This window comes from Miniopterus schreibersii, assembly GCF_964146895.1.
Source record: "Miniopterus schreibersii genome assembly, chromosome: 16".
Taxonomy (NCBI): Eukaryota; Metazoa; Chordata; class Mammalia; order Chiroptera; family Miniopteridae; genus Miniopterus; species Miniopterus schreibersii.
Window position 1 is genome coordinate 36,793,551 of NC_138116.1, and position 17,393 is coordinate 36,810,943.

Below are 17,393 nucleotides of genomic sequence, written 5' to 3' on the forward strand. Positions count from 1 at the left end.
CGCCCAATCACTGAGCCACTCTGGCTGGACAAAGGGTTCATTTTAAAAAAGACAACTCAATATCCAATAGTAGCCAAAGTAGCACACTGATCCCAAGAAGTACTTAATTTATTATTTGTGCCTTATGTATATACAGTCAGCCCATCAAAGGAGAGATAAAGGTATAAATATTTAGGAGGTCAAAATTTTATCAACTTTTTTTGCTGGTGTACAATCACAAACCTTTGATGGACTGATGGTGAATAAATGTTTGGAAAAATCTAGCAGAGCAACAATAAAATATATTGAAATCCATCATCAAATCCTGTGGTTTTATCTTCAAAACAGAGATCACTATCTTTCCTCAATTCTCCATCTCACACTGCTTATTCCTGACTCCCAAGTTGGCCACCATCACCTGGCCCTTGGGCTGTGACAGCAGCCAGTGGCCTCAAAGGTCTCCCCTACTTTTGCTTTTGCTCCACACCACACTTCAGTTCCCTTTAGACAGCTACATCTAGTCATACTGGCTTTCTAGCAATTTCTAACATTTGACAAATCCCTCCTGTTACAGGACTGCTGCCTGGAAAACTTAAGAGGCTGGGGCTTCCCCTCCTTCAAGTATGCTGAACATGACCACTGCAGAGACGCCTTCTGTGACTCAGCTGTCTAAAGATGGCCTCCCCACTTCTTCTATTCCAGCACCCTTTTCACTGCATTACTCACAATTCTGAGAATTCAGTGGCTATTTGTCATTTATGGTTTGACTCTCTACTGGAAAGGCAGGGACTATCCCTGCTTATCCCCCTTCTGTCCCTGGGACCTGCACAGCATAGTGAGTGTACATAGTGAGCCTTAAATAATGTCTGTTAAAAGACTAAGTCGAAGAGCAGGAGGGAGAGACGTACCTCAAATATCTCAAATCCAGCAATATCCAGGATTCCAATGAAAGATGCTCCCTGACGTTTGGTCCGATCCAGAGCTTTATTGATACGGTGAACAAGCCAGCGAAAGAGCCGCTCATAGGTAGCTTTTGCTAATGCTTCCACTGCAAAGTCTGCCTATAAACACAACAGCACGTTTTATTCTGGAAATGATCTCAACAAAGCATTCAGGGCTGTTATTTGGAGATGAATGTTCTACAGTGCTCAAAAACCTGAACTAGCATTTACTGCTTAATCCTGTCTCAAGTTTACACATCAACAAAGGGTGTTAGTACAATTAACTGTCAACTAGAGATAATCACCTTAAGGGAAGCGGTGAAGAAGCCCAGGACAAATGAGCCCCTCCCCGTGTCCCAGGGGTTCTGTGCAGCGTATCTGCCCAGAGTCTTAAAGGAGTCCACCATGAAAGGGCCAAGTCTAAAACCCTGTACTCCTGGTGGGTGGGCTCCAGAAGTACACAGCTTTGTCTTCTGGGACAACCCACCCACGTGGGGGATCTCATGGTGACATTTCAAATTTCCTTTTTAAAAAAGTCACCTTTAAAATGTTTCTAACAAAAAAGTATACAAGAGAAAAAAAATACTCAATTAGTCCCAGGAAACATCCATATTATAGAGCTTTAACGAATTCAGTTTGTCACATGCCGATCACAAGGTCTTATGACCACGACTTACCATTCAAACAAATGCATAATAATTAATGTACGGGTACCTGTTCTTTTGTCTGGGCTTTCTGCACGTAGTCTCGGCCGACCTTGATCCGGGGGGTAAGGATAGCCCGCGTAAACTCCATCACATTCATGCCAAGAAGGTGGCAGAGCTTCTGTGCGACTAGAGTGTAAAAAATCTCCTCAATACTAGACTTGTACTTACAATCCACTCACAACATATTCAATTCCCACTTGAAAAACCTTAGTAATCATTCAATTATATTAAGAAATAAACTAAATAAGAGTCTTAAAGTTAGACAAGTTTTAGGTTGGATGAAAAATACTTTCATCCTTTCAAACGAATATCACTCATCCTTAGGCTATCGGAGACGGTTAGGCAGCAATTACTTCTTATGGCTAATAATGCAAGTCACTGAGTCTCCAGAAGTAAAAATAACACACTAATTAAAGCCTAGGAAAGAGAAAACTTACTGGTCGTCAGGGCCATGGCAAGTACAACTTTGGCTTACTGCTGTGACTGTAAAGAAACATGGCTAACTGCTTAAACACCTATTGGCGAGCACTCGTCTTACAGAGAGCTGGCACCGGGCGAAGGCTGGTTTCCACAGCGGAGGTGGAAACAGGGCGGGGAGGCCGCAGGAAGGGAGCAGAGTGCGAGAGACAGGAGCGGGTGAGAAGGGAATCAAAGAGAAGTGCATTTTTCTATAGTTCTGGCTTTTAGAATTATTTATATGCTGCATATACTACAAAATAGGCCAAAAAGGATGACTGGGGGCAAAATGGAAGAGAAAGAAATAAATGAAGCTCCCTGCACGACGGATGGAAACAGTCACACGCAAGCAGGGGATGGAGAGTCAAACAGTGCCCTGACTATGTGCTCCAGTGCTAACAAACCAGACGCAAGTACTGCACACGGAGTAGTAAGTCTGTTTTCCGGAGGGTATAGGTTAGTAATTCCAAAGCTGTTTTATGGGTATTCTAGGATTGAACAAATAAATATACTGCAGATAAGCTAGACTTCTTACTATCAGGGAAAGGAGTTCCAAAGGAAGACTAAACCTCGTAGTATTGGATCAGTATAAATCCATGGTTTTTCATACATACATAGAAACAAAAATAGGAGTGTGAGTATATATGTGTGTATGTTTCCTTGCTCTGTCCTCTGAGAGAAGTTAGAAACAAATGAGACCGTAAAACAACCAGCACCCAGAAACTGGCAGCTAAATCCCATTTTTCAGTATGAAGGCACTGCAGAGAAATGGCCAGGGCCAGGGCCAGAAAAAGACAAACTGAGTCTGGAATGTTTTGTGGCGCCATAAGGTAAGAAACTGCTTTAAATAAAAGTGACGGAGTCATGTCAAAATAACCAGAGAGCTAACCTGAAGGGGCTCCAGCTCCTGGTGGCCACATGGAGGACAAAACCAAGTTAATAATTATAGATGAATTATAAGCCCCCAGAATCATTTAAATAAGAGCTCCTGTGTCTAAACTGATATAAATAAATAACTGAATGCATGAAAACATGAACACTCTTCCTTAAAGTAGAGTTCTAGGGAATAAATATAAAAAATGATGTAATAGAAAGTCACCACCTGACATACACCACACACTATACTTATTTCAGGTAAGAATAATAAATGGATGCTAAAGCTGTAGACCAAAGAGTCTGATGAGAAACTGGCTTGTTTTCCTTAGTCTTAAAGTGTCTTCCTCTTTCCCCTCCTCTCCCAAATACTTATCACAAAGGCTAAACAGTAATCTGACTGTGGAGAAATCTGGTAGACACTGCTTTAACCAAGTTAACATCACCAATAATGAGACAAACTGACATAATAAGCCTCCTGATATGATGTACCAAGAAGGACACATCACCTCTGTGATATTCTTACCAGAAACGCATAACCTGAATTTAATCAGGAGGAAACATCAGACAAACCCAAATAGAAGGACATTTTCCAAAATAACTGGCCGTATTGTTCAAAAGTGTCAAGGTCACGAAAGACAAAGACTGGGCCTATATTCTTGGCAAGGTAAACACGGGCTAGGACTCAGTAGCTGCAGCTCCCTTTCTGATGAGCTGCGTGGTCTCTGCAGCTAATGCCTCCTCACGCCCAACTCCTAATGCCTCCCTGTGCGATGGCAGGGTCTCTGGAGCCACCTGGGTCCTGCACCCGTCCTCTTCCCGCATCATGACATCGGATTGGCCCTCACTTGGGCATGCAGGGCTACCCCTCTCTCCTGAGTCTCACGGAACTGCATCATGAGTGCTTTCTATGTCCGCACTAAACGTGTTCTCGGAGAACACACCAACCAACCATCTAAATGGAAGTAAAATCAGCAGTCGTCAGTTTACCTGTATTTTCCGGCATAGAAGCTTGATCAGTGTTTCGCTCCTTTTTGAAAGAAATATTTCCAAACTGAAGCACTGAAGATACTACTTTAAGCATTGCTTTATTAAAAAGAGAAAAAAATTAATAAAAATATTGCATTGACATATCACAGAGGCATATTCTAATTTATTTGGACTAAAAATTAGCTGTACAAACTTTTCAGTAAGATATGTCTCAGGATTCCATAAAATTACAGGCCGTTCTCAGTTCCTCGATATTTCCTAGTTTAGGTTATTTACCCCCGATTTATGTCTTATGTAAACGAGTATCAGAATCTTAGAGAAATGCCACATACACAGAATCTCTTCATGAGAGAAGCCCATTATGTGCATTGCTTCCATCGTCTCCTGGAAGTTATCTTTGTCTTGCTGCCCCGGAATAGGAATATAGCCATTGGAGAGAAATCTGTAGTTGTTAAATCCCTCAAGAAGCAAATCAGCTAAAAGAAAACAGGATGAATACAATTAAACACTCACCAACAGATTGAGCATGCCCACATTCAGAGGGCACTTATGATGCTCGAGAAGAACAGTGCCCCCCACAACCATCACCACCACCTGCTTTCACCTGCACACTTTTTCTCTTTATAAGTTCAGGTTAAATACACAAACACATACAGCTTCCCATCAGCTGTAGCCAGGCAGGCAAAGGATAATGTCAATGGCAAAACTCTCGCCCTGGCTGGTGTGGCTCAGTGGTTAGTGCAGGCCCATGTGCCGAGGGGTCGAGGGTTCCATTCCTAGTCAAGGGCACTAAGCTGGGTGGTGGGTTCGCTCCCCATCCCCAATTGGGGCACATGCAGGAGGCAACCAATCAATGTGTGTCTCTCAAGACTCATCGATGTTTCCCTCCCTCCTCCCTCCCTGAAAAAGCAATGAAAAAAATATCCTCAGGTGAAGATTTAAAAAAACACACAACCAACCAAACCAAAAAAAAACCCTGCAAAAATCTCAACTGGAGTTTGGGGGACAGTGGCTTAAATAATATTATACTTGAAATCAGATAGCGGGGAAATGATGTAACTTTTCCAGAGAGCTAAAACCTTATTGCTTTCAGATTTAAATATTTTAGAAAGGTTTTAAACCCATATTCTATATTCCTATCTTAGCAAGTACTTTATAGCAAACACTATGGGGTCAATATGAAGACTACAGGGACCTAAGATAAACACCCAGATGCAGAAGGCGTAGAAGATAGACCAGGCACATCCTCAGCCCAGCCACCCCCCGAAACCCTCTCTCCCAGCCAGTCTGTTTAGTGGTGAATTTGCTTTTGAGAGTGATCTGCAACATATAATATTATGACAGAATATTATAACGAATAATATAAGATAGCATATTATATTATAATAATATAAGCACTGCCTACTTGTACTTCAGGGGCCATGAGTTAGAGAGAACTTACTCTTTCAATAAATGTGTTCCCTGAGAGCAGAAGGATGTTTCTCAGGAGGGATCAAAATAGACCGGGCTATTTATCCCTATAATGGATGCCATCACATGCTCTCAGCTTGCTTTGTCACGTTTGCCTGCAGAGAATTTCTGATCTACATTACATTTAATTTCTACTGGGTGCCAGCTGCTTTCTTTTTCTACGTCTTTAACACTCTGGTCTTATGTTTTTTGATCATTACTACTGCAGTTATCTTGTCAGTCTGGAAGCCTGAGGGTTTTCTACTCTAGCGTGACATACTGTATGTATAATGTTTTTAAAAAACGTTTTCAGGGTTTATTACAAAATATAGAAATACAATGTTTTTATTAACAGATTAGTGTCTCGTGGGTCTACCACTTAATTTGAGAGATTGAAGGCAAATGTATTACTTCTTGGCAATGATGAATTTAACTCGTTAACTTACACCTGTGAGTCACAGATATCTAAAGTCCTTGTGTGCATTTAGATATATATTTATCATGTCTAATCTTGAATTTTTAGTCTCTTGTTGGATCCCTTTATTTTTGTTGCTCATTTTTCCCCCTGAAGGTAATTTTCCAATCAATTTTTGGGTTCAATGCTTTCACGGCAAAAGCATTTCATTGCAAAAGCCTATACCTCCAATGAGAAAAGTGTTACTGTACATGTATCTATTGTGAGATTTAGTTAATATGTATAATAGTCACATAGAAGCACTGAGTTTGAGACTTAGCAGAAACTGGAATTTGTGCATCTTCTCCTCTCCCTCACATACCCAGCAAAGTTCTGATCCGAAAAGAAGTCTATAATTTACTCTGCCCAGGCCAAAGTTTCCAGTCCTTGTGATTCATGAAAAAAAAAGAAAAAGAAAATCCACCAGTCTCTTCCTAGTACTAGTGGAAGCAAATTAAAATGTTTATCCAATTTATTTTTATTAAGTAAATTTATTTTTCTCTCACTTTTATATTTATAAATGTTGAAACAGAGCTTTATAAAAATGCATCAGTTGTCTTCTAATTTAAAAACTTTTAAAAAGAAATAGAAATAATATAACACCACCCATATACCTGCCACTTAAAAGTATTTTATCCCATGGCATGGAAATTCAATTTCATTTTCATAATCTGACCAGCTACAATGTTGATATTTAATATTAATGAAGATATTCAAATGAATGTGACAGTAAAAATCTTACACTTTAGGTGTTCTCCTGCTCCAGATAACAGCTGGTAAAAGATATGAAAAGTACGCTCATCTTTTGCTTGACGAACAGCACGAGATTTTTCCAGAAGGTCTGAGCAGAGACGGTTAAGGATTCAATCAAAAGGTGGTCCTCTTCCTATGTCTATTTAATTTGTAAGACATTTTCTCTCTCCGATATACATCAACTTTCCTGCAATGAATCATTCTAAATGGTTACACTCTGTAAGTGAAAAAAGAAAATGTATGCAACTTACGTTTCCCACTAACCTGCTAGATTCACTGGCTCATATGGAACTTAATACTCAGGTGCTTCCCTTACCCCACTCCACCCACCCCACTCTTAATCTGGATTAGATTCAAAGAACATAGCCCTTTACAAGGAACTATAAGAATCTATAAAAATGATGTTGAGTTGTTTAAGGCAGGAAAAGCCTTATAACATCAGAATTATCACATTTTTACAAATAAGGAAACCAAGGCACAAAAATTACTTAAAATAACAAAGCTAGTAAGTGGCAGAGCTAAGAATTAGAGCTTGATTAAGTCCAAAACGTATGTGCTCAGCCACTATGCTCCCCATAAGAGCCCCCTTTACTGAAAGCCTCATACAAGTGGTGCCAGCCACTTGACACCCATCACCTCATGCACATTTTCTAAATAATGCCTTTGGATATCTACGACTAGCTGGAGTGCTGGCCTTCCCTTTGCTGCCCTGGAGACCCCCTAGTGCCGGTACCTAGAGCCCGCTGCTGCCTACTCCGCTGGGCTGCCCACAGTGCACGCAGCCCCGCCCGGACAGCTCCCTCATGCAGAGCGCTGCACACCTGCTGTGTATTCGAAGCTCATGCCTGAGCCTGATGAGTGTTCTGCCCAGCCTGTCTGGGTGCTCCTGGGCATCTCTGGGTCAACAATCACCCTGGTTCTCCTAGAACATGTTTCACTGCTGTGCAAGATGATCGCCACTCCCAAAATTATCCTTCCCTGGGGCCACCAACTGAGTTAATTCTGTATGTGCCACAGCCTAAATTTTAATTCACACTACACCATCCTCCACATCTGGTACAAAGTACATTTGTATGAATGATGCCATATGGACCAACATGAAACTCTAGACCCATTCTTGTCATTTTCAAGTGCTTCTGGTGTTTTCTGGCTGAGTATATTTAGGGACATGAAACAGTTCTGAATTAACAAGGAATTTTGGATCTGTCCTTTAACTGAGGGGTAGAAACAATGTATTTCTATCACTGAAGATTATTTAACAAGTATCAGAGCAATGTCGCCTGTAGCCTTCCTAACTGGAACACTACCAATTCAGAATTTCTATTATCTTTACCCAAATTAATTCTATATAGACCTATCATTTCTTAGGACTAGTCTATGTATTTGACATTTTCCTCTAGTTTTATTTTGCTTAACACTAACTGAAATTGTTTTAACTCTGTACTTTTATAAGGCTTGTTTCAATGGGTACATGCCCACCCTACAAATGTAAGTAGACAGTAAAGAATAAGCTAATGCAGTAACTGAAGAGCAGTTCAACAGAACATATTCACATAAAGGTCCTCACACTGCACAAACATTGCTGGGTTGATGATGTACAGGTCACCATCACCCCAGCGGGACTTTCCACTTCCCCAGCCGTGTGATTAGGTTAAGACCCGGTGTTACAAATAAACATCAGCAAACACCACTTTGGAGTTAATATTCCGTAGTTGAAAGTATTTGACCAAGTCACAATCTCTCTGGGCTCAAGTTTTACCACCTTGATAACGGGAGTGAGGGCACAAAGGGTTGCTTTGAGGCTGTAGGGAGACGAAACCATTCTTCATTTTGGATTACACTATTCTGAAAAGGATACATGTTTCAATGTTGGCCCCCACGATATAGCCAGTTACATCAAAGTTGATCCTAATAAACTTGCCCTGAAAAGAAATTGCAAAGAGGAAATTGAATATAATAAAGACACGGAGGATCAGAACACTATCATAAAATAATAAGCCAATGCACTCTGCCAAGTATCCATAAATTCGTTACAAAAATAGACCTTAAATATTGCCTCAAATAAAAAGGTTAATAAAAGCCTCAATAAATTCCAAAACAGTAGCAATTAAATAGGCTATGTTCTTGGACCATAACAATAAAAATGAAACCCTAATCATTTAGAATTTTTAAAAAGCTCTTCTAAATAATCTGAGACATAAGAGATTTTAATAGTGTAAAAAGAATGCTATATCCAGCCCTATAATGATAGATTTGAAAAACTGAATAATATAGATAATTTCCTAGGAAAACAGAAATCCATTCAGGAAAACAAACAAACAAAAAAACCAAGAGAAAACTTGAACAGACCATAATCACAAAAAGTAATGAAATAGTTTGGCAAACTCCTAAGGAATATGTAATTGCCTTGCTATATAATTGCTTTAGGGAAACAGAAAACAGTGGCTATTTCATAATTCATTTTATAAAATTATCTTAACACTGAAAACTCAAACAGGTAAAGATATTACTAAAAAGGAAAGCAAAATAAAACCAAATATCTTACACATAAATATAAATATAAAAGGACAAATTAAACACTTTGCAAAACAAAGAAACGCAACAATGATAAAGAATGGTTTATTCCCCGACAGCCAAGGGCTGAACTAGTAAACACACTACTATTATTCATATGGGGATAGTCAAGAGACTGGAGGGCTTTCTTTAAGGAAATGAACAAACGGAATCTAAAACTTACAGGGAAATGGAAAGGACCTAGAATAGACACAACAATTTTGAGAAAGAGAACAAGAACCAGAGCTCGAGGACAAACTACTCAATTTAAAAAAGCTACAAACGTATTAAGACAGTGTGGTAATTGGTGAAAGATGGAGATACAGGTCACTGGAACAGAACTGAGTCCAGAAATAGACCAGACAGGTATGGTCAGGTCATTTTCAATAAAGGTGCCAAGGTAATTTAACAGTGAAAGGATCCATCTTTTCAACAAATGGGGCTTAAAAATATATATAAAATGAAACAAAAAGAACCTAGATGCTTACCTCAACACCATACACAAAAATGAACTGAAAGTAGATCATAGATCTAAATGTATGGGCTAAAACTATACAGCTCCTATAAGGAAATAGGAGAAAATCTTTATGACCTTAAGTGAGATCAAGATTTCTTAGATAGAATGCAAAAAAGCAGGAACCACAGAATTAAACACTGATGAATTGTATCAAATTTTAAAACTTCTGTTCTTCAAAAGACTGTAAAGAAATTTAAAAGAAACTTCAGACTGGCAGAGAATATTTGCAAGACACATTATCTGATAAGGACTCGTCCCCAGGATACATAAAGAACTCTTACAACTAATAATAAGACAAACAACCAAATTTTAAAAAATGGATAAAAAAAATTTAAACAGATATTTCAAAAATATGTATGGCTCAATTTTTAATGAAAGACCAGCAAGGATATAGAACTAGGACACTCATACAACCCTGATAAGAATGCAAAATGGTACAAGCCACTTTGGAAAAATTTGCTAGTTTCTTATAAAATTAAACTTAAGTTAGCATATGACACAGCAATTCTGCTCTTAGGTAGTTACCCAAGAAACGAAGGCATGTGTCCACACAAAAGCTTGCACATGAATGTTCATAGCTACTCTATTCTTAATAGCGCTCAGCGGAAACAGCCCAAATGTCCATCAAGTGGTGAATGGATAAAAAGTCATGGTGTATTCACACAACGAAATACCACTTGGCAATAAAAAGGAACACACTAGTGGTACACCCAGCAACATGGGTGGACCTAAAAAGCATTATGCTATGTGAAAGAAGTTAGACATAAAAAACCACGTACTATATGATTCCATTTACTTGACATTCTAAAGAAAAACTAGAGACAAAACAGATCAGTGGTTGCCAGGGCCGGGCAGGCGGGCAGGGGCTGACTATATAAAGGAAAAGGGAAACTTTCTGGGGTAATGGAAATACTCTCTCTGGACCCCGGTGCTACTTACACCCCTATACACAACATTTGTCTAAACTCATCAAACTGTACACTTAAAAAGGGCGGATTTTATTGTATACAAAATATAACTCAATAAACCTAATTTTGAAAGCTAATCAAGGGAGATCTCTCAATATTTTAGGACTCCTTAAATTAATGCCAAGTTTTACAATATAATTAATCACTTGTTCTTTATATTTACTATAAACATTAAGTTTAAACATGTTATTTTCTCAGTAAAGTGAAAAATCCTGGTTTATACTCTTTTACTCATTTCTCTGCTCAACTCGCTCATTCTTTTACCCACTATTTTAGGACCTTTCTCGTCTTTTCAATGTTATTTTTTTGTGTATAAATATTTACTTTAAGTAGGAAAAATGAGTGCTCAATATTGGAACGCTACCACAGAAAAATTTGAACTACATTTTATTATATGTAAATTATTCCTCAATAATATTGATTTTCAAAACTGAAAAGAGGGTAATTTACTAAAAATCAATAATCTATTCTATTTTTTGTTCCATTTTATGAGCATTCATTAAAAACTCACCCAATATCCCAATTAATAAAAACCCCAAACCAAGACAAGGTGAAGAGAATATAAGTGAGGGACACAGGGGGATCCCCAATACTGACTTCCTGCTTGAGGAGCTGACTGACCAGTCTACAGGAGTAGACACCACCCAGCTCCGTGACCACTCCTCTGGGCTTTCTCCTCACCATTTCCAAAGGGTCCTAACTATGTACTACCAAAATACAAGTATTGTTTCGTATTTTCTAAAAGCCTTGCTCTGCACAGAAGATGCATGGCTGGCTAGTTACACCTAAGGCATCATGCCATCGTAGTAACAGACACGCACTCCCTTACAACCGCTTCAGACGCCACTAAGCCTCAGTGTCCCGGGGGAAGAGGCAAGTCCAATTACTGTAGGGAGCAAAGGCATTTTGTGACAAATGGCCTCTTACCACCTCTTACATAGGCATGTATACAAAGCCACCTGCTCTACATAATTTATCAAAACATTGGCTAAATCAAAAAAAAAAATATATATCTCTGGATATGGGTCTAACGTTTATAACTGGGTGTATAACTGAGTGAACAGGAGAGAATATATAAAACTGGAACATCCCTGGGAAATTAGGATGGTGCCACTTACCAATACCTGCCGCGTCCTCTAGTCTAAAAAGCTGGTCTCATTCCAGCCAAACTTGCTGAGCTAACAATTTAAATTCCATTGAGACAATGGTGCACCTTTAAGAGGCAGCTTAAAATCAGTAGCAAGCACTTAGCATTTTCTTCTATAGAGAACTTGTTAATTCAAAGTCCCACTGCCCCCCCCCCCACACTGGTCTCACAGCGTCCAGGCTCTTCACCGGCACCCACATCTGGGGAGACCCCCGACGTCCAGCCCCCTGCAACCCTCAGGGGGGAGCCCGGCCGGCCCCAGACAGGACCTGGGACTGAGCATGAGCGGCCAGCTGTGGCCGGTGGGAGCAGGCTGGGCCTCCTGAGCGCCAGTCCTGGTGGCCGCTCTCTGGGCATCAAGGGAGGGCCATGTGAGGACAGTGAGAAGGCAGGAATCGGGCCTCACAGACACCAACCTTGGATCTCAGACTTCCAGCCTCCCAACTGTGAGAAAATCCAAACTGCCTTAGATATCTAAATTCTGTTGTTTATCCCCCATCCCCAAAATAAATTTTGTCTTCATTCTTCAGAAGAGCCTAAGAATAAAGTTAAAAAATTATTACTACTTAAAAAAAAAATTATTACTCCTTATAAATAGTTGGAACTCCTCAAAAAAGAAACTCAAAAACGAAAATCGGGCTCTGATTTTCTACTGAGGATTAAACGTCTTTACAAATTTTAAACAGCTGGGTTATCTATACAATACCTCATCGAGTTTATAAAAAATTGCCATGTTAGAGACAGTAGTCAAAAGTCAATGTTATTACCTCAAAGCTGCAGAGAATACACTGCCAACGTAACTGTTCAAGAAAATACTTTCTCAATTTTTTCATTTTAACATTGCAGAAAGGTTAATCAAAATCACATGGTGTCATGTAATTCTCACTGAAGGAAATATTTCACTCAAAAAATTCATTACCCAGAAATATAAACTTTCAGATTTCAACATGTCTGTGTAACTTCTTTATTATGTACATATCAACATGCTGCTTAAGTTTCCATTTCTTATACTATTTCCTATTCCTTTTTCTTGATCACCCCAATCCCAAATCAGCAGTTCAAATTCATTAAACAAGATATTTTTTACTTGGGAAATAAGATGACATTGTTATGTTGATAACTGAGAACTCTAAAACTTTAAAATATAAAACTGAACATTATCCATTTTATATTTAGTGAATTTATTTTTCCCTTACTTCTTGGGAAATTATAAAATAGGAAAGAAAGTCAAAGGGGAAATGGAAGAAACAAAGGTTTTTGGCCTTCTGAACAGGTAACCTAAACAGAAATGTCTCAAAATAATTTAGACATGCGGCCACTTACTTGGATAAACTAAGTCACCAACATACAACATTTCATTTCCTCATCAGTTCCCTGGTCAAATCAGTTCCCTTTCCTTCTCCTAACTGGTGTCCATAGTTGTTCTAGCCACTATAGCCAGTGCAGAGGAATATCTTTTGGCTAAGTGAAAATGGTTAGGCAAAGAGCAATGAAACAAAGGAACAGAATGAGGAAAGAATGGGGCAGCAGAGGCCTGCTGGGTGGGGAGGGGCCCTCCAACTCCCCGCCCGGCTTCTCTTATGCATACCCAAAAGAAACTAGTATCTCTGAAAACAACATATTTAGTCACTAATAAATCTTGGTTATAAGCCAAAGCTCTAGAATTGAATCTATTTTGAAAACACATTAACAAAACAAAAGCCTTACACAGCTGAACATTATCAGTTCTCTATGCTAAGTGACATTCACCCAAGCATGTTGACAACAGGACAAAGTGAAATTTCAGAACCAAAAAGAAACACTTTACTGAATACCCCCAAATACCCAGGATTCATATATTCCCCTTAATGCTGGAGATTCTGACAAATGAGGCAAGAGGCAGACCACGGAATATGAAATCACTCTGTTCTTGGGGGGAGGGAACAGAATAAAATCTGTAACTTAAAAAGCCTTTTCCTCACAATAATAAATACTCTCTCAGAATTAACATTTTTATTAAAATACAAATCTAGACTAAAGTGGGAAACAAAGAGTTTAACTTTCAAGTGGGTCCTCTAATCAAAAAACATTATGTGAAGAAACTTGTAAATATGCCCATTCCACATGTCAGATTATATACTCAGAATATTCAACCAGAATTTCACCAATAAAAACAAAGGGAAAAAGCCCCCAAATATGACCAGTACATGACGTATAATTACAGAGCATGCACTCTGATGCCATACACGTGTTGAATACCAGCCCCTGGGACCACTGGGACCCACACACTCTGCACGAGCTCTGGACAGCAAAGACGACCAGAATCCTCTTGTATGTAAAACAGAAACTAAGAATTTCATTCAAAAGGTGCCAATTGGACAAGTTGGATATTTTGATACTGTTAAGAAAATAATAAGAAAAATATTTTAAAGAATTTTATTCCTTTTGAATTGACACTGATTTTCCAGACCTTTTCTGGGGGGTTACAATTATCTTTAGTAATTAAACCTAGACTGTTAGCAATTTACTACAGGGGCAGTGTAGGTTTGTTTCACACTTTGAAAATACTTTCCCCCTTCCTAATTTGGTGTTTAAAGTTGTTATAAAATCTGTAATTTACTTTAAAACACGTTGGCATAGTATGTCATGTATGTGTACTAGTTACTCCACTAAAAATCTACACTCTAGAAGCAGCTATTTACCCAAAATGGGGAAACCCATCCTAGGAGTAATTAGCTAGGACTTAACCTAAAGGCCAGGTAGCTATTTTAACGCTTCAGCCATCCCAACCTTACGTAGACTAAGTAGCCTTGTTACTTAGTATCTCCGATATTAGAAATTCCTGGGGTAAAATGAGTGGCATTAAGAGACATGGACTGATTGGAAATACAAAGACACCCCCTACTCTGGTGTGAACAAGGTATTTATGTGGTGTGAACCACTGCAGAAGTGCCATTGGTCAAAATGAAGTTTAACCCCTTTGTGACTTCTGACCGGAGCAAGAACCGTAAAAGGTCTTTCAATGCACCTTCCCACATTCGCAGGAAGACTGTCTCCTCTTTCATAAGAATTGAGACAGAAGCACAATGTTTGATCCATGCCCATTAGAAAGGATGATGAGGTTCAGGTCACAAATGGCAGCAAACTGGCCCAGTGGTCCAGGTCTACGGGAAGAAGTATGTCATCTACACTGCACGAGTGCAGGGGAGAAAGCTAATGGCACAGCTGTTTATGTGGGAATCCCCCCAGCACGGTGGTTATCACCAGACTAAAGCTGGACAAAAACAGAAACAGAAAGCCAAATTTCACTAAGTAGGGAAGGAAAACGGCAAATACAAGGAAGAAACAATTGAGAAGATGCAGGAATAAAGAATGTAATCTTATCTACCACCTTCATAAAGACTTAAAATTAGAAAAATAAATAAATAAAAGACTAGAAAGCCCGGAGCTTGCAGTGTTGGGGAGGCTACCCACAGCTCCATCCTAAAGTGGCTCTGTGCAGCCACTGATCTGGAAGATGCTGGCTGCCTGGTACAGACCATTTTCTGTCTCTGATGCTGTCACATTTGCCTCAGAAGTCTTTAGGGAAAGGTAGGTGACAGTACTAAAGACAGACAGAGCCCCTGCATTCAGTGTAGGCGAGGCGCAGCATTCTGCCGTGCTCCCACTGTACTCTGCGAGCCTAGCGGTAGGGAGTATACCTAGGGCCTTTATCTAGCTGCGACTACTGGAGGCTAACTACCAAAAGGTACACACACTTCGGAATAGTCAAACTGGCTTAAATAAGTTTTGGGGTGAGGGGGGATGATCTGCGCATATATATAAAGTGCTTCCTACTAAAACTTTCTGAGGGAAGATGTATCTGCTGATACTATCATTTTGAAATTGAAATCCCTGTTTTTAAAGTTTCATTACAAGAGATTCGTTTTACATAAAACCTCCCTCATCTGGAACGCATTTTACTTCTCTATAAACAGCGAACTGGAGTAACTGTGAACGATTATTTTCATAAGGGTAATGCTCTCCTAAAGAATCCCCTTTAATCCAAACCATATGTTAGCATCTTTGAAAGAAAAGATATTCTTCAGGAAATTACTTGTCTATTTCAGATCAAAGAAATGGAAACAAATGGATTCTAAAGCTCATGGAGTTTACAGTTTCAAATATTTTTCACTGAGAGCATGTGGTTTGTAAATACTGACTACATGAAATTCCACTGTACACTCGACTCATTTTTTAGTATCACATTACTCTTCCAGTATGAGGTATAAGCCACTGCCTCCCACATATCTTCTGCCCATCCTTCAGAAACTGGGGCAGGCACACTCTCAGGGGGTCTAGCACACACACCACGCTCCCTGAGCTCAACTGTGCACTGTGGCATGTCGTTGAAAGTACATTAGAGTTAAAATCCAAATGAAGGCTCGCTCTCTGAGGCTAGGGACTTTGATATACTCCCAGGGCTTAGAAGAGTGTCTAACGCTTAGTAGGCAACCACCTTTCAACTAAAGGGATCCCACACCTACTATGTACTCACATGTGAGAGGCACAGCCAGGAACTAAGAAGCCAGAGAACAAGGCAGACGCAGTCCCTACTCTGAGATCTTACATTCTAGCAGGAGAGGCCATAAGCAAGCAGGGTTGTTAACTAGATTGTAAGTGCGGAGGGAAATCAACAGGACACTGTGACAGAGAATGGAGAAATTCCCCAGACAGGGTTTTAGACTAACTAGGCACTTAAGAGAGGGAGGAGAGACGTGCACAGATTTGCAATACGTGCTGCAAGTATAACCAACAGGGTTTACTGATGGCCTGGACATGGACCACGAAAAAAAAGCTGAATCAAGGACAATTCTTAGGTATTTTGTTTATCTAGTTTTTTGTTGTTGTTTTGATTTTATTTTATGCTTAAGCAACTGGGTGATTTGATGGTAATATATTGACCTAAGACTTAAGAAACAAATTTTGACCAGAAAATCTGGAATACATTACATTTGAGAAATCTACCATTCAAATGATGATAACAAACTGCACAGTGCTGGGCAAAGAATAGGTCCTTAATAATTAACTAACTGCACAACAAAATATATAAATGATATAAAATTTAACTAAAAATGAGCCAATACCAGCTACGCTCTAAACCCCTGAGAACCAGTGTTGGCAACACCTAGACAACTGCTAAAGGGATGTTTCAACTGACCATGAGCCAATCTATGGAATTAATAACCACTTCGCTATTTTATGGAACCACTAAAATCAACTACTTGTAGTCTTGTGTAAATGCCTTACAATAGTAGTAGCTAGCTACTAAGCTATTTCTTTAAAAAAGATACTACATCTATCAATATAAAGTTGACTTTCTAAAAATTAAAGCCCAAAGTCAACAGTTTAAAGATACTTTTGTTTCTTGGATGAATGAAGCTATGTCTAAGAATACTGCCTTAATCAAAAATATTTTTTTCTAAAATGATTAGCTTTTAATATATTAGACTGAGCATAAAGATTATTATACAGTGGCATAAGCACTTTGGAAGGTGGAACACCAGCTGAAACAGGATTTGCTGAGAATTTAGATTGGATGGGGGATTCTTACTAGAATGAATCTTGCTAGCAAACAAAGGAATTCT

At 39.2% G+C, this 17,393-nt stretch overlaps 1 protein-coding gene and 1 pseudogene across 4 annotated transcripts in view; one reads left to right on the forward strand and one right to left on the reverse strand.

Annotated features, from left to right (window-relative positions):
* Positions 1-17,393, reverse strand: part of MYH10 (myosin heavy chain 10) — a 131,073-nt gene that overhangs the window by 59,285 nt on the left and 54,395 nt on the right. For all 3 annotated transcript variants that reach the window (XM_081161901.1, XM_081161902.1, XM_081161903.1), the window contains 6 exons: positions 8,461-8,524; positions 6,592-6,690; positions 4,279-4,422; positions 3,947-4,042; positions 1,635-1,753; positions 888-1,040 (listed from right to left, as the gene is read on the reverse strand). In XM_081161901.1, coding sequence (XP_081018027.1) covers positions 888-1,040; positions 1,635-1,753; positions 3,947-4,042; positions 4,279-4,422; positions 6,592-6,690; positions 8,461-8,524 — 675 coding nt within the window. The remainder of the gene's footprint in view (positions 1-887; positions 1,041-1,634; positions 1,754-3,946; positions 4,043-4,278; positions 4,423-6,591; positions 6,691-8,460; positions 8,525-17,393) is intronic.
* On the forward strand, positions 14,731-15,135 carry LOC308569025 (large ribosomal subunit protein uL24 pseudogene; annotated as a pseudogene). Its single transcript has one exon. The product of its transcript is annotated as a large ribosomal subunit protein uL24 pseudogene (transcript).